This window comes from Protopterus annectens, chromosome 6.part1, assembly GCF_019279795.1.
Source record: "Protopterus annectens isolate FY-2018-M chromosome 6.part1, PAN1.0, whole genome shotgun sequence".
NCBI lineage: Eukaryota > Metazoa > Chordata > Ceratodontiformes > Protopteridae > Protopterus > Protopterus annectens.
The window spans coordinates 407,632,059-407,653,454 of record NC_056738.1 but is presented as its reverse complement, the minus strand read 5'-3'; the positions used below and the strand labels follow the sequence as shown (position 1 = coordinate 407,653,454).

At 46.0% G+C, this 21,396-nt stretch overlaps 1 protein-coding gene across 1 annotated transcript in view; it reads right to left on the bottom strand.

Moving 5' to 3' along the window:
- Window positions 1–21,396, bottom strand: part of SF3B2 (splicing factor 3b subunit 2) — a gene marked incomplete in the record, with an annotated part of 1,007,319 nt that overhangs the window by 98,859 nt on the left and 887,064 nt on the right. Inside the window, 1 exon segment of the mRNA XM_044075829.1 lies at window positions 9,028–9,129. Within this exon segment, the coding sequence (XP_043931764.1) occupies window positions 9,028–9,129 (102 nt within the window).

Below are 21,396 nucleotides of genomic sequence, written 5' to 3'. Positions count from 1 at the left end.
CCAGATCGAGTTTGCTGTCACTAAAAAGCAACATAACCACAACCCTAAACAGGAAACCCTGAAGAGTGAGGGGAAAGGAAGGGAAGGTGCAGAAGAATGAAGTCTACTACTCAGATTGAACGTTATGGTAAGAACATAACTTCTTTATCTGAAGTAGTTGACTTAATTCTTTCTGCACATATGGGACACAGTCTCCAGCTACTAGTATTCCTGGGAGGCCCTTATGGAAGGATATTTCTGAGCACCGCAGAGCCAAAGGATGTTCTCCCTCAAGAAATAAGATCCAACTTATAATGAGAGATGAATGCGTGCGAATTGGCCCAAGTCGCTGCTGCACAGATATAGTCTAATGGAACTCTTGACCAGAAAGCTGCAGAAGTGGCCATTGCTCTAGTGGAATGAGCCTTCAGTACACCCGGAGGAGATAAACCTTTGTCCTTATAAACTTGTGCAATACAAAGAGTGATCCACCTCGCTAAGGACACTTTCGAAACTGTTTTGCCCAAAAATGGTTTTGAAAAGGAGACAGACAATTGATCTGACTTCCGGAAGAGTTTAGTCCTATGGAGGTAAAAACGAAGCTGTCTATGGACATCCAATAAATGAAGTTTACGTTCACCTCTATTCTGAAAATTTGGGAAGATTGGCAAATTTATAGATTGATTAATATTGGCTGCTGAAGACACTTTGGGAAGAAAAGAAGGGTTCGTACGCAGCAAAACCCTATCCTTGTGGAAAACCAAATAGGGAGGCAAGGAGGATAAGGCCTGCAACTCTGAAACTCTCTTAGCTGAAGTAACAGCGACCAAGAATGCTGTCTTCCACGACTTCATCGGAACAGAACCGGCTGGCTCGAATGGGGGAGAAGCCAAGGCCTGAAGGACCAAAGTAAAATCCCAGGGGGGCACTGTTTCTTTAACTGGTGGTCGCAATAAAAAAGTGCCCTTAAGGAAGGCTTTACACAGTTTGGCAGAAGCCAGAGCGACCTTATTTTCACCTACATGAAAATTGGAGATGGCAGCCAGTTGAACCTTGATGGTGGAAGCACTTGCGCCTGACCGAAAAAGATCTGCCAAAAAATCCAATATGACTGGAACAGGGGCTGTAAACGGGTTCTGATTGCGTTGAGAGGCCCAAACGTAAAAACATCTCCAGTTGCTACTGTAAAGTTTCCTAGTGGAGGCTTTAAGAGAAGCTACCAGAATATTCTTAACAGGGGACGAAAGTCTGGTGATCATGAGAACTGGAGCAGCCAAGCCGTCAGCTTGAGACTGTCCAGGTTGGGCAGGGGCAAGCCAGACGGGTGAGAAATTAGATCCGGACATGGATCTAGAGTCCATGGAGGAGCCAACAGGTGAGACCATAGGAAGGGAAACCACACTTGGCGCGGCCAGAGGGGAGCTATGAGAATGACTTTGCACTGCAGCCAGCAAGATCTCTGAAGGAACTTCGGAAGAAGAGGTAACGGGGGATAAGCATACAGTAGCCCAGGAGGCCAAGCATGGACTAGAGCATCCCTGGGGACATCCCCCGGAGGGGAAATCAGAGCGAAGAAGTTGCTGCACTTTGAGTTGGAAGGAAATGCAAAGAGATCGCAGCAAGGTTGACCCCAAACACGGAAGATCTTTTCCGCCACTGAGACCACTCGTAAGGAAGAAGGATTGCTCTGCTGAGACTGTCCGCTAGAATGTTGGAGCGTCCCGGGATATGCGCTGCATTGAGAAACCGGCTGGTGGATATGGCCCACTCCCAAACCCTCATGGCCTCGTGACAAAGCAGGTAGGATCGGGTCCCTCCCTGTTTGTTTATATACCAGTCTACAGACATGTTGTCTGATTGAATGGCTACCATTCCTGGAGGTAGGACAGGATGGAATGCTCTCAATGCTAAAAGCGCTGTCCTCATTTCCAAGACATTGATGTGTAGCTTGGTCTCTGGAGGGGACCATGTGCCTTGGACATTCTTCCCAGGAAGTGCCCCCCCCACCTGAGCTGGGAAGCATCCGTGTCACCGTGGTTTGAGCCAGAGGGGCTAGGAAGCTGCGCCCCGCAAAAATGTCTGCTGATTGAAGCCACCACTGTAGTGACGTTCTGCATGTCCGATTGATTCGGATGTGGAAACTCATCGGAAGGTCTAGCCAGGACCACTGAACTGCCAGAGTCCACTGAAGGACTCTCATGTGAAGAAGTGCAAGAGGGAGGATAGAGATTGCGGCTGCCATCAAACCCAGGGCCCTGAGAACATCGGCTGCTGTGACTACAGAGTGCTCCAAGATCGCTGATACATGGAGTCTGAGATTTCCTATCCTTTCCGGGGTGAGAAAAATCTTTGACTGAATCGAAACCAACCGTGCCCTGATGAAGTCTATGATCTCAACCGGAGTCAGGTGGGACTTGTTGAGGTTTATCGTGATGCCTGACTTGTCAGCCAGACCAAGGAAGTAGTGTAGGGCCTGACATAAGAGACGTTTAGTGGATGCAGCGAAGAGCCAGTCGTCTAGGTAGGGGAATACCTGAATGCCCTGAAGTCTCAGGTGAGCCGCTACGACCGCCAGAACCTTGGTGAACACCCTGGGGGCTGTGGTGAGATCAAAGGGTAGGGCTCTGAATTAAAAGTGATTGTCCCCTACCCGGAAGCGGAGAAACCTCCTGGAGCTCCTGTGGACCTTGATGTGACAGTAAGCGTCCTGGAGGTCTAACGAGCACATCCAGTCGCATTCTCTCAGAAACGGTAGAATGGACTGTAGAGTGACAATCCGGAATTCTTCTTTCTCTACCGACAGGTTGAGGACAGACAGATCCAGAATGGGCCTGAGATCCCCAGTGTTCTTTGGCACTAAAAAGAACTTGGAGTAGATGCCTGATCCGGATTGATCCAGGGGGACCGGCTCGATGGCTTGTTTTTGTAGCAGCTTCGAAACCTCTAAAGCTGCAGCCTCCCTGTGAGCGGGTGGAACATCTGGAAGACGAGCTGGAGTTATGGGATGTGAAATGAAGGGGATAGAATATCCTCTGGATATGATGTTTAACACCCAGTGGTCTACAGTAATGGACTCCCATGCCGCTGTATGTAAGGAAAATCTTCCCCCGACTGCCTCCAGAGTAGAGCAGCCGGGCAACCCCTCAGGGTTGCTGAGCGGGTCCGTCGGAAAAAAGTTCCCTAGACCCGAAGTTTCTGGGACCCCTTCTGCCTCTAGGACGGCGTCGGTCTTGTCCCCCTCTGCTTCTGGGGGATGAATATTCCTGAGTGTCATGAAAGGACTGTGATTTCCGGAACCACATCTTCTTTTGCCCCTTTTGGTTCCTGGAATAGGACCTCTGGGGTTTAGAGAAGCGGATTCCGACGGCTCACAGTGTCTTTCCATCCTTCTCACTCTGGGTTAGTGTGTCACGTACTGTCTTCCCAAAGAGGGATGATCCATCGAATGGGGCATTGATGAAAGACACCTTAAAGGGGTCCACAAATCGACACAGCCTGCTCCAGGCACAAGGCAATGCCTGTACCAGCAGCTCTAGCGACTCCCTCCGTGGCATGAGAGAGGAGATGCATAGAGGTATTAGTCACTGATTTCGGTGTGGTCATCTTCGCGGTAAAGGACTGCTTGTCCTGCTGCGACAGAGACTCTGGGGGCGACTCAGTTAGCTCCGATATAAGGTCTCGCTGCAGTCGGATGACACGTGCCAAGTAATTCAGCGCACAGAAAATGTCGCTGACGAGTACATGCACTTCCCAAACTGATACATCAACCTGGACTCCTTGTCTGGTGGATGGACCGAGGAACTCTCCTGTGCCAGCTCCTTCTTTGTGGCAGCTGCAACCACCAAAGTGTCTACCGGAGCTCCCTTGGACCATGCCTGTCTGTCTGACGGTGATGAAATAATTTTGTCTGGCCTTTGGGGTATAGGCTCTATGGTGTCAGGATCCTTCCATGCCCTAGTGGTGGATGAGGTCCACCAAAGGGTCAGCTGGAGGGGAGACCCAGGAAGTAGATGCGCCCGCGCTAAAGGCCTCCAGGAGTATGAACTCATCCGCAGAGGGTTTGGGGGCTGACCAACCTCTCCATAATGTCTCCGAATGAGACGTCCTTGGTAGGTGATCTGGGGGAACCCTCTCTTTCATCCAAGTCCGTATCAGTGGTAATGGACTAAGGGGAGTCCAAGTGCATCCTCTTGCACTTGCGAGGTTCCTCTCCAGTGTGACTCTCTGGAGAGGATTCGTAAGCCTCCGGGGGTTCCCTGAGGGAAACAACCTGGGGTTGCCTTGGCACAGGCTGTCCCTGAGACAGGGCAATGGCAGCAGAATCCGAAATCAGAGGGGTCTGGGTGGGATTCCAGGATGTGAGCTGAGGTCTCAACCCCAGGGAGAGGACCTTTTCCACTGCCCTGAATGCCGATGGAGAACGCACCTCTGTAGAATGTAAGGAAGAGGCGCTCCCAGGTGCTGAAGCAGGGACCGGAGCCGACGGCGGGGTAGTCCAGGCACCGAGGGTGGGATCCGAAAGAGCGAGATCTCGACCCTTGAGTCCGACTCCCCGACCACGGCTCCGACAGTCGCCTGGATCAGAGAAACCCAAGGTGACGGCCGGCGTCGAGGAAACGAAAACCATCAGCGCTGACCCCACAGCTCCGAAAGGTCTCGGACCCAAGAACCCCGAAGCGTCGGGTCAGATCGGGGAAGGAGCAATAGGGTGGAACATATTACAAAAAGGACCCTCACCAATGGGAGAAGGCCCTGGTAAGACCCCCAACTGAATCTGGTTCTGGATGAACCTCCTCATAAGCCTGTCCATATCAAGTTCAGATACACTCAGAGTCTATCTGGAGGAAGCGACCGACTCGGGTCTGGGTCGGATCAGAGGGGAGTGCCTCGGCTCCGATGACTCCGTCTGCTCCGGCGAGAAAAGGGGAGAGCGGAGCTGAGGAGAACGAGACCTGGGTACCTTAGAAGAGGGGCTGGAGAAGGACTCCCTGCCCAGATACCTTTTTCTGGGCCTGTCCCTCTCTTTATGGCACCTCTCTTGTCCCTACCTCTCTGAGAGGACTCTGAGGAAGCAGGCCTGGTGGGAGTTTGAGTCCCTGCCTGAACAGAGTCACCAGCTGGGGAGGAAATCGAGGCAGACTCCAGGGCAGAAGCTGGTAGCAGACCTTTAGCCACAAGCTTAGCCTGACCATCCTTCAACGCCCTAGGGTTAAAACCCAAACAAATGTCGCAGGATGCCGACAGATGGGCAACCCCTAAATATAGAACACTCAGTGTGGCCATTGGCTGGAGAAACATTATGACATACTCTGTGCACTTTTTAAAGAGAACTTTGGGCTGTTCAGCCATAGTAAAGACAGAAAAAGCCCTACGGCCCACACACACACTTAACAGGGATTGGGCCTAGACGGGAACCAGTAACACAATACTACACAAACACAAAATAATATATATATATATATATATATATATATATATATATATATATATATATATATATATTTTTTTTTTAAACTAACACGACGACCAAACGCGATGTAAGGGAGGAAAAAGGGAAGGTATTCACACTAAGCAATTAGCAACAAAGGACCAAAAACCTTACCAACTAGCTAGGAGCTCAGAGACCATGATGCTGACTCAGAGCGGCAAACGAGATCTGGGACTAGACAGGAGGAAGTGATGTAATATAGGTAGGGGAGGAGCTTGGAGCTGATGCTTGAAAAGTTTTGCCGGCTCGGATCCGAATCGGATCTGTATACCCATATGTGCAGAAAAAATGATGTCAACTACTTCAGATCTTCTCTCTCAATTCAAAAATCACTCGAGACTGGAACCACGTCTAGACGCAACATGTAGCAAACAAGATCTGTGGAATTGGGGAAGGTATGGTCAATTATGGGAATAAGGAGGAGTTTGAGACACAGATCTTAAAGTCTTGGAAAAGCACCCAAGTCAAATCCGATGTCGGATCCAAGACACGTCAATGAGGAAGAATGAAAAGGACATAGTCAGATAAATAATATACTCTACCTGGGATGCTGCAAACCCAGAGTCATACAAAAATCGGTTTTACTGAAAGTTAGTGGGGGTCAGTGAGTAGCAGATCCCAATCTATACTATCCAGTTAAAATGTTAGCATTGGGTACAGTATCAGGGTTATGCTGCAGAATGGAAGTCACTGTTTCATTCTTATGGACTAGATTAAGTGGACCTGACAAGGGCTTCTTTTCTGGATTTTTTTGAGAGAAATCGAAGTCATTTTATTTTCTGGTATATGCTCTCACTTTGCTGGAAAACTATTAGAAATTGGAAAAAAAAAATAATGGACTGAAAATTGCCCTTATTACTAAAAGAGCACTAGGTGAGAAGAGGTTAAGGAAGAGGGAGACATGGTAGTTAGAGTCAAGAGCCCACAACAGCATACTAAGAAATTAAACAAGAGAGTGACTGGTTTGGAACAATGCTAAGAAATCTGGATTGAAGAAAGCATGGATCATAGAATACAATTGTTTAGTAACTGCAGCTTAGGACTTGGTGTACTGGATGGGAGAAGTGAAGTCAAACCAAAATTAGCCTCAATGATGCTTGAGGCAAGAGGGAACATTTCCAAAATGAAAGGGCTCAAAAGCAGCATGGCTTGTAGAGGGGTGAGAATTTTATACATGGACACAGTTGCAAAGATTATGGATTCTTGAAGAAAACTGCTAAAAAATAAAATTATGGGTACAGTGTGAGGCACACTACGTACTCTAACTAGACATGCAACAAAAGACAGAAAAATTAGAATACTGGCAGTACTTTCACAAGTACTTCTGCACTCCACCAGTTTGTCTACAGCATTTGGACAAAAGTACCTGCAAGACTGTATCTGGGAACACAAATTCTGGATCTCAGACTTTACAGCACAGCTACAAAATATGCTGTCTAAAATCTTATAACCTGGGATGGGACAGAACTCTTGTGGAAGTGAGGAGATGGCCTCCACAGTCAGCTTATTGGACAACCCCATTCTAGCAATTAGCCAAACGAGAATGGGGGGGGTACGTAAAAAATGTGGAACCTATACTTATGGTTTAGAGCATATGGTGGAGGTGGGGGTTCATTCCCACACCTTCAAATACTAATACACCAACTCTGAGGTCACACACCTGTAGACAAAAACAGGAATATGTGGTCTGGCGGCAAATAAGCAGTCTCCCTGTTTCTCCACTGCAGAGTACCTCAAGTTGACAGATGTTAAATTTGTCAGACCATCAACTTGCAATCTTTATGTAAACATAGTTTCCCTGCATCTCCACTGCTGAGCAACTCAGGATTATAAATGTTAATTTATCAAACTACTGACTTGAAATTTTAGTTTCTGAAGACTAGTAAATTGGACAAAAATTAATTGCACTGTATTCCAGCAACTGCATATTGCATATGCTACACTTCCGAGAAATGTGTTTCCATGAAAAGTATGCAATTCTTTTCCTTCTGGTTGCTTGACTCTGAAGCCATTACATGGTAACCATCGAAGAGGGGTGCAAGGGATGTTCCACTGCATCAAAATTTTTACCTTGTGTTTATGGAAACTAGTTGTGAAGTCGGATTTCATACACACTTTTCATTGCTTTCTAATTTTTAGCTTTGCACTTCAGTACATTCTAATAAGCTAAGCTTTATGGAATAAAACGTATCTCTTCATCTGCAAGACAACTGACAAGAGATTAATTAAACTGAAGTGCCACAAGACACAGGTTGCAGTCAGTCAAGACTGAGGTAGTTGACAAGATTATTGCATAAAAGGAATACAATGGGTACCCATGACAATTACAATAAAAATGGCCAATGATCTGGGCCTCTGTATGTAATACCCAACTGCAAGAAGCAAATTTAACTAATTTACTCCAATGGAGCTCAGTAAGTTTGCACTGTAACTTCCAATGGGCAGTGCCTAAGCCTTTTGACAGAATCAAATTATGTCTTCACATTTCTAACAAATGCTCATATCTCTTGAACCATAGGGGTTATGAAAGAAGTATAAATGGCAAACTCTTCAGCATAAACTATTTTTATAGTGGTAGCATTCTTTAGGTTCTAGGTCTTAAACCAAATTTTTAAGTCACAGTACAGTTACTATCACATTTGTAATATTTGGTAAACTTACATAATAGCTCAGCAACTACTCAAGTTACACACATACTGTCAAGCAGCATTTTATTCACCTAGCTGAGAGCTTTCATGTGACGCTGAGTTCTGTGTTTTACCTGCTTATTGAGATGTTTAGAAAAATGTGAAAATTATATCTATATTAAATTATCATATAAAACAACAGGTAATATTTACCTGCATTAGAGGTCAAATATTAATGCAGTTGAGTTTACCATTGTGCAATCTTTAAGATGAAGTATTTTAAAACCTTGCATAAAGCATGATTTTGGAATTATTGATGCAAATATGAAGCAATATTTGATGCCTAGAGACGTCAGTAGGAGTTAACTGCAGATGAATCTGGAGGTGTCACTAGGATGTAATGAGTTAAAAGCACTTTTGAGCAATTACACGCTTCAGCATCGCTTAATGAACTGTAACTCACTGCAACAACTGCTCCTTAACATTTTATTTATTTCCATTTGTTTTCAGGGGTAGACCAGTGATCTTCATAGACCTTTTTCATACTCAGCCTAGGAGTGGTGTCTGGTTACGTGACTTGCTCAGAGTGACAAAGTTAGACAACAAAAGCTGAGGGGAATCAAACCTTGCACAAGTTAATGTAAAGAAAACATTTTTCTTTATCTTTTTGCTCTGCTTAACTGTTAAATATTTAGCTACAAGAAATAGTCACTATGGGACTCTGTTAGCGCTTTTGGGTAAGTAAACGGCTTTATAGCACATCTCTAACAATTTAGTCTTTTTTTTGTCTGCTGACACCATTTGAAGGATATCTTAAAGCTTAATTGAAACCATGCAAGCCAAACCTTCTGTAGAAAATCTTTGAGCTTAACTCTGAAGACACCAACTAGTTTTATGATGAGCTGTTAGTATAATAATGATTTGAAATCTTACCCTTCCATAGCCTCTTCAATTTTCTTCTTCCTCAGTTCAATCAGTTCTGGGGTTTCCATTCCAGTTGGGACAGAAGAAAAACCACCTGGAGTAATCAGTCCACTAAAAATGAAGATAATGTTTTCCATCAGTATGCATACAATTATCAGTATATATGAATAAAATGAAGCTAATATTTCTCAATCTGGAATCACTCATGTTCTAGTAATACAAATAAGAAGTTATGTACTTACCATAACGTTCCATGTTTGTTGTCCATCTCGTCTACATTCTTGCAGGTTGGGTTCGGAGCCAATCTTGGCTCCGACTCGGCAGAATATTAAAGCTCGAGAGCTTCCACTGGCACAAAGCTAACCCCTATCCCATGATGCTCTGAGCCACATCCCCAGATCTTGTTTGCAAGCAAGAGATTTAGACCAACCCAAATTAGTATACCAGAAAAAAAAAAAAAAAAAAAAAAAATACATATATATATATATATATATATATATATGTGTGTGTGTGTGTATATATATATATATATATATATATATTGCTTGGCATGAAACCAAAAGGAGAAACAGACTCCAAATCATCATAACTATGTACATAAGTAAAGAATTGTCCAACAGTTCCTCCAGGAACACAGGATGGGGGCAGGAAGGAGAGATGCAAGAATGTAGGCAAGAAGGACAACAAACATGGAACGTTATGGTAAGTACAGAACTTCTTAATGTTATGTTGTCCTATCTCGCCGTAATTCTTGCAGGTTGGGATAGTGTCCCTAGCACCTTTATCCTAGGGTGGTTCAGGAAAAAAATACTCTTGGATCCAAAGGAAGACCGGTTCCGGGAGGCCACATCCACTTTGTAATGAGTGATGAAGTTATGAGGTCCCATCCATGTGGCAATTGCACAAATAGAATTATAGGAAGTCTGGCCTGCAAAGCAGAGGATGTTGAGACTGAACTGGCAATCCTTTATTTTTATCAGAAAAGTACACAAAAAGCTGGTCGGCTGAACCAGAACACCATACCATAGAACAGTTAAATTAAGCGCTTTCGTCTCCTTACAACGTTCCTGATTTCAGTTTATACATAGCTATACACAATTTGACTTGGATTTTTTTGTTGATTGTATTTGGTGGTGGGGGGTCACATATATGTATATGTGTGTACCTGGAACAAGTAACGTACAATATGCAATATGTGGATTTTGTAATGAAAAATGCATTTTATCAGGTATATTTGCATAAGGTATTGTAGCGCTCTATCTTTAAGGCTTACTAGCAGCTTATAGGGTGACTGTTGATTGATGTTAGTATATAAAAAAGCCACTGTTAATTAAAAGATTCATTCTGATGAAGTCTCCGTTGTAAGGAAAAGCAATTAACTGTTCTATGGTATGGTGTTCTGGTTCGTGTTTTTTCTTCGTATGTGCTGAGTTGGTGGAATAAAGTTTTTGAAGCTTTCGAGTTGCCTGCCTGTTTCTACACTACAAGGATAACCTTTATTGTGCCGGAGAATATACAGAAATGAGGGATTAGTTCTCAAGGACACCCTATCCTTGTGAAAAATGATACAAGGGGTATGAATAGGAAGAGCTTGTAGTTTCGATACATACCCTTCTGGCAGAGGTTATGGCTACTAAAAGGAGAGCCTTCCATGAAAAATACTTCAAATCACAAGATGATGCGGCCTCAAAGGTTGTTAAAATCAGTGAGGTTGGAACAAGATGCAGATCCCAAGGAACTGGGGGTTCCTGATCGGGGGTCTGAGAAGAAAGGTACCATTGAGGAAAGCTTTACACAACCTATGAGACATAATAGGAACTCCCACTTCTCCAGTATGGAAATTAGAAATGGCTGCCAAATGAACTCTGGTGGTAGCTGCTGTAGCTCCTTCATAAAACGTTTAGAAAGAAATTCTAGAATTGCAGTAATAGGAGCTGTAAAAGGTTCTATGTTCTGTTCCACAGCCCAGCATGAAAATCTCTTCCACTTACTGGACTACAGTCTCCTTGTGGACGTTTTGTGGGACGAGGCGAGAATATGACTCACTGCAGGGGAAAGGGATTAACACCTGGCAAAGCGTGGAATTGCAGCAGCCATGCTGTCAACTTGAGGGTTTGGACAGATGAATGGAACTCCCCCGAAGAGTGGGTCAAGTGGTCTGGAATTGGATCCAGAATCCAAGGTTCCTCCAGCACTTTGACGAGCTGGCTTTCTGCAGTACTTTGGGAATTAGAGGAAAAGGGAGAAAAGCATAGAGAAGTCTCAGGGGCCAATCGTGAACCAATGCATCCCTGGGTGACTTCCCCGGAGGGGGAAAGAGGGCAAAGTAGTTGCTGCATTTGGCATTCATGGATATGGCGAAAAGGTCGCAGCAAGGCTGGCCCCATTTCTGGAAGATCTTTTCCACAATCTCTGTCTTCAGGGACCACTCGTGAGGCAACAGAATAGCTCTGCTGAGTTTGTCCACTATCACATTGATTTCCCTGGGATGTGCGTTGCCATCAGAAAACGTTGAGAAGCGATCACCCATTGCCAAACTCGCTGCGCCTCCTGACATAGTGGGTAGGATTTGGTTCCTCCCTGCTTGTTTATATACCACACAACTGATATATTGTCTGTCTGAATTGCAAGTGTCCCTGTGGGTAGAGTCCTGAAATGCCAGCAATGCACAGAGCACCGCTCTCATCTCCAGGACGTTGATGTGCAAGTGGCTTTCGTGTTCTTGCCATAGGCCTTGGACTGTCATCCCCCAATCTGAGAAGCATCCGTGGTCAGTACTGCATTCGTTTGGGGAAAAACAAGAGGGCGGCCCTAATACAACTGGTCTGTCTGCAGCCACCAAAGGAGATCTTTTTTGCAAGACTCCGTGATGACAATCGGATGTGAAAGAGGAAGATCTTGCATTGACCACTGAGCAAATAGTAACCACTGCAGGACCCTCATGTGTAGCCATGCTAGGGAAACTACAAGAATAGCTGCTGCTATTGTACCTAGAACTACAGCACATATCTGGCCTGAACTTTCTTGATATCAAAATTCTGACTTGCTGTTGAGGGACTGTATTCTGTCTGGGGTAAGCTTTGCAGTCATATTTCTTGAATCCAATTCTGTGCCTAAAAAAATAATATGCTGAGACGGCGACAAGGCAGATTTTTTTTTTTTAATTTACTGTGATGCCTAGTCTTGCGCAAAGTGACATTGTTTTGTCTCTTGCCCATAATAGTAGATGCTTGGTGGTGGCAGAGAGGAGCTTGTCTAGGTATGGAAACACCGGACTCCCTAAAGTCTCAAGTGAGCCGTGACAATTGCCATGCATTCGGTGAACACTCTGGGGGCTGTAGTTAGGCCAAAGGGCAGGACTCAAAATTGGTAATGACTGGCTCCCAGCCGAAAGAGTGAATGTCTCCTGGATCACCTGTCCATCTTTATATGGTACTACACATCCCGGAGATCTATTGAGCACATCCAATTGTCTTTCCCAATAAATGGAAATATTGACTGCAGAGTGACCATCCAGAACTTAGACTTCCTCACGGCTTTGTTTAGCTTGCTGAGATCTAGAATGGATCTCCAGTCCCTCGTCTTTTTTGGAACTAAAAAGAATCTTGAGTAAGTTTTGGATCCAATTTGGTCTGTGGGACCTCTTGAATGACTTTTTCCTAGCAACGAGAGATCTCTTGTGTTGCATAGTCCTTTTGACCGGGTGTGATGTCTGGTAAGGAATGGTGGGGTGGAAAATGGTATGCAATAGTCTCTGGATGTAATTGCTTGTACCCAATTTGTCTTGGGAAATTTCCTGCCAGGTGCTTGGGTACAGTGACAATCGACCCCTGACTGCCTCCAGAGAAGAGAAGGCGGGCCTCCCTTCAGCAGCACTGGAAGGGCCTGTCAGAGAACGTATCTATCACCCCAATTCTGCGGACCCCCTCTGCCGCGAGGTCGGCGTCTTCCATTACAACTTCCCCCTCTGCCCCGGAGGGAAGTCTCACCATGCGAGTCAGAAAAAACTTTTTGGGACTTGCGGAACCACATCTTTCTGCTCTTTTGACCTTTGGAATAAGGTCTAGATGGGGCAGAAAAACGGACTCCAATGGCAGGCAAGGTTTTTCTGTCCTGCATGCACCTGGTTAAATTATCTTTCACCTTTGGTCCAAAAAGGGATGAACCATCAAAATGGGGCATTGGTGAAGGAAGACTTGAAGGGTTAGGCAAAACTGTAAAGGTGCATACAGGAAGGTCTCCTCAGGGAAATTCCTGTTGCAGCTGTTCTGCTTGCTCCATCAGCCAGATATGAAATCAGTCTCATGGAGGAGTTTATGATGGAATTGAGGGTAAAGATCTGAAAGGATACTTTGTCCGCGGACCCCGAATCTATGATACCCTGAAGGGTATCTTCCAAGTTCTTTGAGGAGATCCCTTTGAAGTCTCGTAAAATGGGTAAGGTAATTCAGTGACCGGAGGGTGAAGGTCGCTGAAGAAAAAGCATGCTTTCCACATCTGTCTATAGTCCTGGATTCTTTGTTAGGAGGATGAACAGACGAGAAGGTCTCAGATAGCTCCTTCCTGGTGGCCCACTGCCACAATCACATCTACAAGGACACCCTTAGTCAAAATTCCTTCTCTGAGGGAACAGTGATAAATTTCTTAGGCCTCCACAGAATAGGCTCCACTGTATCAGGCGATGTCCAAACCTTACAAGATAGGACGCCTAACAGTTGGTCATATTGGGGAGTCACCCAGGAGGTGGAAGGGTGAGACCCAAAAGCCTCCAGGTATACCAATTCATCCTCTGACGGGTTGGTGGGCTTCCAGCCACCCCTCTGTTTTATGATCTCAAGGATGTCCGCAAAGGAGACATCCGCAGAGGAGGACCGTGGGGACCATTCCGACTCATCCAAATCGGTATCAGAAGTTACAGACTCAGGGGAGTCTATGTGCTTGCTCTTGCACAGTCTCTTCTGAGGGACTTCGTCAGAGTACTCCGGAGAAGTTTCGGAAGAGACAGTGCCACCTGCAGGGGCTTCCTGAGGTTCTGGGTTTTTGCGCTTGGGAGGAGGCGGTGGTGACGAGATAGACCCTGGCACCTGGGAGGGGCAAGAATTTGGCTCCGACAGCAGGGATGTCTGAGTAGACAGCACTCTCTCCATCAGTTCAAAAGCCCTCCCACCCCAAGGAGACCCTCTGCTCCGAAGAGATAGGTCGAATCTGAGGTGGAGCAAGTGGCTCCGAAACTGAGGTAGGAGCCGAGCTCAACCTAGCCAAGGCACTAAGGGGCAGAGTCGGGTTGGACTGTCTGCACCGGCTCCTAGACTCCTCGACATTGAAAGGAGCAGAGGACATCAGAGCCGAAGTCGGAACTGAGGATTCTAAAGGTGGTCTCGGCATCGGATCCAAACTTTCTGGCTCCAAACACTCCAGAGTGATCAGAGGAGGAATCGATCAAGCAAGCTTTGCATGGGATGGCTCAGATTCCTTTGGGTCCGGAGACAACAACATTTTTGCCAGGGCCGGTGTTTGAAGCAATCTCTTCATCACCTGCTCCACATCTTCATCAGATAAACTCCTGGAAGAACAGGTGGACAAGGAAGGAGATCTACCTCTCTCCAGGACAGGAGATCTCAGCATTGGAGATATCAGCTCCAATAAAGGAGACTGACTCCTCAATACTTCTATCGGCATCATGGACACTTTTGCTGCCAAAGAAGTTGCTCCATGTCTATCTGAATTGGGAGCCCTTTGTTCCGATGACTCAATCTTTTTTGGTGGCTCCGAAACTGGAGCTGTTGTAGCCGACTGACTGGGATGAAGAAGGGGAGGATGATTTGGAGCTCTGAGAGCTGTCTAAAGCTTCCTGAAAAGGCCCTTTCAGCAAAACCCTTGCCATTAATTTCTACACTCATGCAGCACCCTGCTACTGAACCCGTGACATATGGTGCAGGGGTTCTGTAAGTGGATGACACTGAGGCAATAAACACAACTCGTGTGCCCATCTGTAAGAGACATCTTTTGTGTGCATTTATCCACTTTTTGAACCTTGACTGCTTATGCTCCTTGGGTTCCCTTTCTCTATCCTTCTCTTTGGACATTATGCGATAAGAAAAACAAGGCCAACACTAAATAAAAACATTAAACTAACTAAGCAACAGCAAAACTACCTAAGGGGAACTACCTCTATATCTTTAATATTATTTATTTATTTTTTTATGGCAACAAGCAGAAAGAAGGAAAGGAAGAAATAAGAATCCTCTAACTTAAATGGATTCTGCTACAGAGACAGGACAAGGAAACATGAGGAAAGCGGCCCTCTAACTTAAACGGCCACAAAAGCCCTCTAAGTTAAATGGAAACGCTCATCGGGTTAGGGAAGGGGTTTTACTACTAACTACAGTTACCTAACGCAGGCAACATGACAACTCTCTAGAAATAAAGGGAGTAGAAGGAAGGAGTTTTAGATAAATTAAACTAACAGAAAAGTACAGCTGTGTACACTTACCATAAATGTAGATGTTAGAGTGTATTCACTGTTGCAGTCATCACATCTGGGTTATCCCTGATAGGGTAGCCCTCAGTTGGCTTGAATACCAGAGACTTAGTATTTCTGCGTTGGTTGCTGTCGCTTGAGGATTGACATCAGGTCATCAGTAGTATAAAGTAAGGCAGCCGACGCCATTACATCAGTTTTTTTGCCCTTTCAGGAGCCCCCGAGTGGGAGCTAGGATATGGTGGAACAACATCACCAGTAGAAAGTAAATACCAAAAAGTTCCTTGTAAGGAGAGAGAGAAAAAAAGGGGGATGGAGGGAGGGAAACCAGGACTGCAACAGTAAATACACTCGAACATCTACATTTATGGTAAGTGTACACAACTGCACTATGTTCTTCATGTTTCACTGTTGCAGTCATTACATTTGGGTTGATTCCCAAAGCTGAAGAAACGGGTGGAGGCAGTCAAAAAGACTGGGGGCTGGCTAGGATGCCCTGTAAGACTGCAGTGGCAAAGCCTGCCCTGGATTCTGAGAAGATAGGCAGGTGGTAATGCTTGGTGAAGGTATGAACAGATGTCCATGTTGCAACCTCCAGGATGTCCCTGGTGGGGAACCCTCTGAGGAAAGCTGCAGAGGTTGCTCTGGTAGAGTGTGTCCTGACCCCCTTAGGGGAGGTTTCTCGTGTTGCTTGTAGCAGAAATGGGTGCAGTGTGCTATCCATTTGGAAATGGTTTGTTTGGATATGTCTTTGCCCTCTGCTCCTGCAGCAAAGCTAACTAAAAACTGATCAGTCTTTCTAAATGAATTAGTCCTGTCTAGATAGAATCTGAGCTGTCTGTGCACATCTAGAGAGTGCAGCATCCTATCCCTCTTGTTTTGTGGGTTAGGGAAAAAAGTGGGAAAATGAATAGAGTGGTTGAAAGCCACACTGGACACCACTTTTGGCATGAAGGATGGGTTAGTCCTGAGGGAGACCCTGTCAGCATGGAAAATGATAAAGGGCTCTACAGTCATTAATGCTTGTAGCTCAGAAACTCTTCTTGCTGAAGTGATGGCCAGAAGCTAGGCTGTCTTCCATGAGAGAAACTAACTCTGCTGAAACTGCTGGTTCAAAGGGGGGCATGGTGAGCTTTTCCAACACAAAGTTCAGGTCCCAAGTTGGGGTAGGTGCCCTTCTGGGTCGCCTCAAATTGCTAGCCCCTCTGAGGAACTGTTTGATGACAGGGTGTGAGAAAAGAGGTTGCTCAGTGCTGAAATGAGCAGAGATCGCAGAGGCATGAATTTTAATACAGGAAAAGGATATACCACTGTGTAGTAGGTCAGCTAGGTAATCCAGGATGAAAGGTAGGGTAGGGTGGGCTGTGCCGTATTACTCCCTTAGCCTGGATCCAGGTGCAGAACCTTTTCCATTTGTCAGCATAAGACTTTCTAGTGCTAGGGCATCTGGCCTCACGTATAACATCTAGAACCTGTTTACTGAGACTGGCAACTTGTACAATGTTCAGGGAATAAGCCAGGCTGCCAAACTGAAGGTCTGCAATTGGGGATGCATGAATTCTCCTTCCTTCTGGGTCAGGAGCATTGGAATCTGAGGGAGATGCCATGGTGGCAGAGGTGACAGGCTGCGCAGCAGAGGGTACCAATGGTGGCATGGCCAATCTGGGGCAATCAGGATTGTCCTCAGTTTTTCCTCCTTTATTTTGAGCAGTACCCTGGTAATGAGGTAGTGGGGGAAATGCATAGACCGAGAGATTGACCCACTGGAAGGATAGAGCATCCACTTTCCAGGCCCTGCAGTGAGACTCCCTGGTGCAGAACTTGCTGAGCTGATGGTTGGAGTGGGAAGCAAAGAGGTTGACCTTCAGGGTGCCCCATTTCTGAGTTATAAGGGTGAAGGTTCTTTGGTCTAGCTGCCACTCGTGTGGATCCAGAAGATTTCTGCTTAAGTTGACTGCCAGAGAGTTTAGACAGCCTGGCAGGAATTGTGCTAACAGGTGTAAGTTGCATGGCTGAGGCTGTGTGCCAAAGAGTCATGGCGAGCCTGCACAGAGGGTAGGAGTGAGTCCCTCCCTGCTTGTTGATATACCACATCACAGTGGTGTTGTCTGTTTTGATCAGTGGAGGCCCCTGGGAGAGTAGGGGTCTGAAAGCTGTCATGGCATGCTGAATAGCTAACATCTCTTTTTGGTTGATGTGCAGATGTATTTGATGTGGGCTCCATTGGCCCTGAATGCATCTGCCGTCCAGGTGTACACCCCAGGCATGGTCGGATGCATCTGTGGTGAGGGTCTGGGAGGCGGGGATAGTGAGAAGAGATGCCCCTTGTTGTGGTAGCATGCTGCTGCCCACCAAAGAAAATCTTTCCTTAGACAAGGTATCATTGGTATAAGTTTCCAGGTCTTGAGAGTGCTGACACCAAGGGCTTTTTAGGTACCACTGAAGTTTCCTCATATGCAGTCTGGCATATGGAATGAGTAGAATGCAAGAAGCCATGAACCCCAGAGCTTGCAGGATTTTCCTTGCGGATAACTGGGGTCTGGTGGCTAGTTGAGAGAAATAGGCTGTCAGGTAAGTTTGCTTTTCTGGTGTAAGGAATGCCATCTGGGATGCTGTGTCCAGGCTTGCTCCCAGGAATATAATTTTTTGGGTGGGTACTAGTTTGGATTTCTTTTCGTTGATAGTGTACCCTAGGGAGGTCAGAAGGTCCTTTACAAAGGCCAGGTGGTTGAGCAGCTTTTCCTGACTGTCTGCCTGAATTAGGCAGTCGTGTAAGTATGGGTAAATTTGAATTTTTGCCTGCAAAAAGTAATGGTGGGAGCCAGACATTTTGTGAAAACTCGGGGAGCAGTAGATAAGCCAAAGGGAAGCGCAGAAAACAAAGTGCAGTGATCCTGCCCTGAAACAGATATTTCCTGCATGAATCCCTGACTGGGATGTGTGGGTAGGCCTCTTTTAGGTCTAGGGTGGCTGGTGGCTAGCGAAGCATCCTTGGAGAGCATAGGTAGTAGTTGCTGGAGGGTGAGCCATTTTGAATTTTGGCATCATCAGGAAGGTGTTTAGAAAGGATAGATCAAGGATGGGGTGCCAGGTGCCCTCTTTTCTGGGTACCAGGAAGAGCCTAGAGTAGAAACCTTGGCCTATCTGTTCTGCAGGAACGTGCTCCATTGTCCTCACAGAGGGCAGGGAAAGGACTTGCTTTTTGGCCTCTGCCCACTGGTTTGAGGAAAGATCTGGGAACACTTTTGGGGTTGGTAGAGTGAGGAAAGGAAATATGTATCCCTGGGACACTATGTTGAGGATCCAGCGGTCGTTGGTAATGGTGGCCCAGGTGTTTGGGTGGAAGGAGAGTTTTCCTCCGAAGGGCAAGTGTAGGTGGGCAGAGGGAGGGGGTGGAAGTGTAGAGTAATTGTGAGTTCCTACCGTGAGGGGGTGGCTTTGCACTCTCTGGTTTAAAGGTGGAGGTACTCCATTGCTTTTTATCTCTGCATTCCTTGTAGCTGTTGTCTGGGGGGTCTGCTTCCCCAGGGTCTGGGCTGAACTGACCTGGAGGGGGCAGGAAAGGACCAGTGCTTGGAGGGGCAATGCCTACTGAACCTGGGTGGCTGGACCTCCAAGAAATCCTTAACTGTCTGCATAGATTTAGCTTTTTCTTCCATCTTTTTTAAGACCTCCTCTGCCTTGCTGGCAAACAAGTTATCTTTGTGCAAGGGAGCATCCAATAGTTTACATTTAACATGGTCTGGCAAGGGCTGTTCCTTAAGACAAGCATGCCTTCTAAGGACAGAACCGGTGACTGCTGCCCTGCAAGATGCTTCTAGGGCATCAAAACCACAGTGTAAGGTGTGCTTAGTTACTTGATTTGCAGAATACATTAACTCTATTTTCTGCACAAGTAGGAAAAGAATATATTGAGAAGTTATGTACCTACCATAACGTTCCATGTTAGTTGTCTTCTCTCGCCTTCTTTCTTGCTTGATGGGTTCGGAGCCGAGGATCGGCTCTGCTAAGCTCGAGAGTCACTTTTACCAGCTCGAGGCAGCCCCATATCCCATGATGCAAGGCGGTAAGTACCCAGATCTCGTTTGATGACAATAGGCAATAGCACCTAGCATAACTTCCCAAAGGAAGAAAGAAGGAGAGAAAAAAACCTGAAGGATGGTAGAAGGACCAGCACTGTATGGTCTTCAGAAGCATACTTCCTTGTAGAGAGAAAGGTCTGTCAAGGCCTGGGGGAAGGAGGGAGGGTCACAAGAAAGAAGGCGAGAGAAGACAACTAACATGGAACCTTATTGGTAGGTACATAACTTCTCAATGTTAAGTTGTCAATCTCGCCTTCATTCTTGCTTGATGGGACCGCGTCCCTAGCACCTCTATCCTGGGTGGCTCAATGGAACAGACTCTTGAGAACTGTAGAGCCAAAACTGGCTCTGTCCCTGGAGGCCAAATCCAATTTGTAATGGGAAACAAATGTATGAGGAGTGGCCCAAGTGGCTGCTGCACAAATAGTGTCTAATGGAAGTCTAGCTTGAAAAGCTGTGGAAGTGGCTAAGCTTCTGGTTGAATGCGCTTTAGGTTTCGAGCACAGCTGTGTTCCCCTGAGCTGATAAATTTCAGAGATGACAGAAGAAAGCCATCTAGACAAGGTCACTTTTGAGACAGGAAGGCCTTTCTTGTTATCAGCATAAGAAACAAAGAGTTGATCGGATTTCCTGAGTTGTTTTGTTCTGTCCAAATAATATCTGAGTTGGCAGTGGACATCAAGATAATGTAATTTTTGTTCCGATCTGTTTGAATAGTTTGGGAAAAATACAGGAAGATCAATAGCCTGATTCAAATTAGTCTTTGAAGCGACCTTAGGCAAAAAGGTCGGATTAGTTCTCAATGATACTCTGTCTTTGTGGAAGACTAAATAGGGGGGGCGAACAGATAGAGCATGAAGTTCAGACACCCTCCTAGCCGATGTATTAGCAACCAGGAATAAAGTTTTCCATGAAAGAAATTTCAGGAACATGAAACAACTGGCTCGAAGGGAGGAAGAATCAAGGATGTCAGCACTAAATTTAGGTCCCATTGAGGAGGAGGACTCCTGATTGGAGGTTTCAGGAGAAAAATTCCTTTCAAGAAGGCTCTACAAAGCCTGTGGGACAATGTTGTGATCTGCGAACCCGACATGAAAATTCGAGATAGCGGCCAACTGAACTTTGACCGTGGAAGAAGAGGAGCCCGCGTGAAAAATTTCGCTAAGAAATCCAAAACTGCTTGTACTGGAGCAGTGAAGGGATCAATATTCTTGGCTTTTGCCCAATAAGAAAAACGTTTCCATTTGCTAGTATAAATCCTCCTAGTAGAGGATTTTAAGGAAGCTACTATGATGTCTCTAACAGGATTAGAGATCATAGGAAGCCTGGCTAAGGAAGGAAGTGGAGCAACCATGCTGTGAGGTTGAGAGAAGGGATAGACCGGTGCAGCTGACCCGATTGGTGAATCAGAAGATCTGGCACTGGGTCCAGATGCCACGGCTGCACCAAAAGGTGACGATGGAGGAACGGAAACCAAATTTGTCCAGGCCAATAAGGGGCAATGAGAATCATTTTGGCTCTCAAAACGGTGGCTTTCTGGATTACTTGTGGGATCAGAGGAAAGGGAGGAAAGGCATAAAGAAGTCCCTGGGGCCAATCCTGGGTCAGGCGTCTCTGGGGATGGCCTGGCAGTGGGAAGAGAGAAGTCTGGGCATTTGCTGTTTTGGGGAGTAGCAAAAAGATCGCAACATGGGCGACCCCATTCTAGAAAAATCTCCTCCACTATAGATTGTTTGAGAGACCACTCGTGAGGCATGAGAATAGCTCTGCTCAATCTGTCCGCTAAAATGTTGGTTTTCCCAGGGATATGCGTTG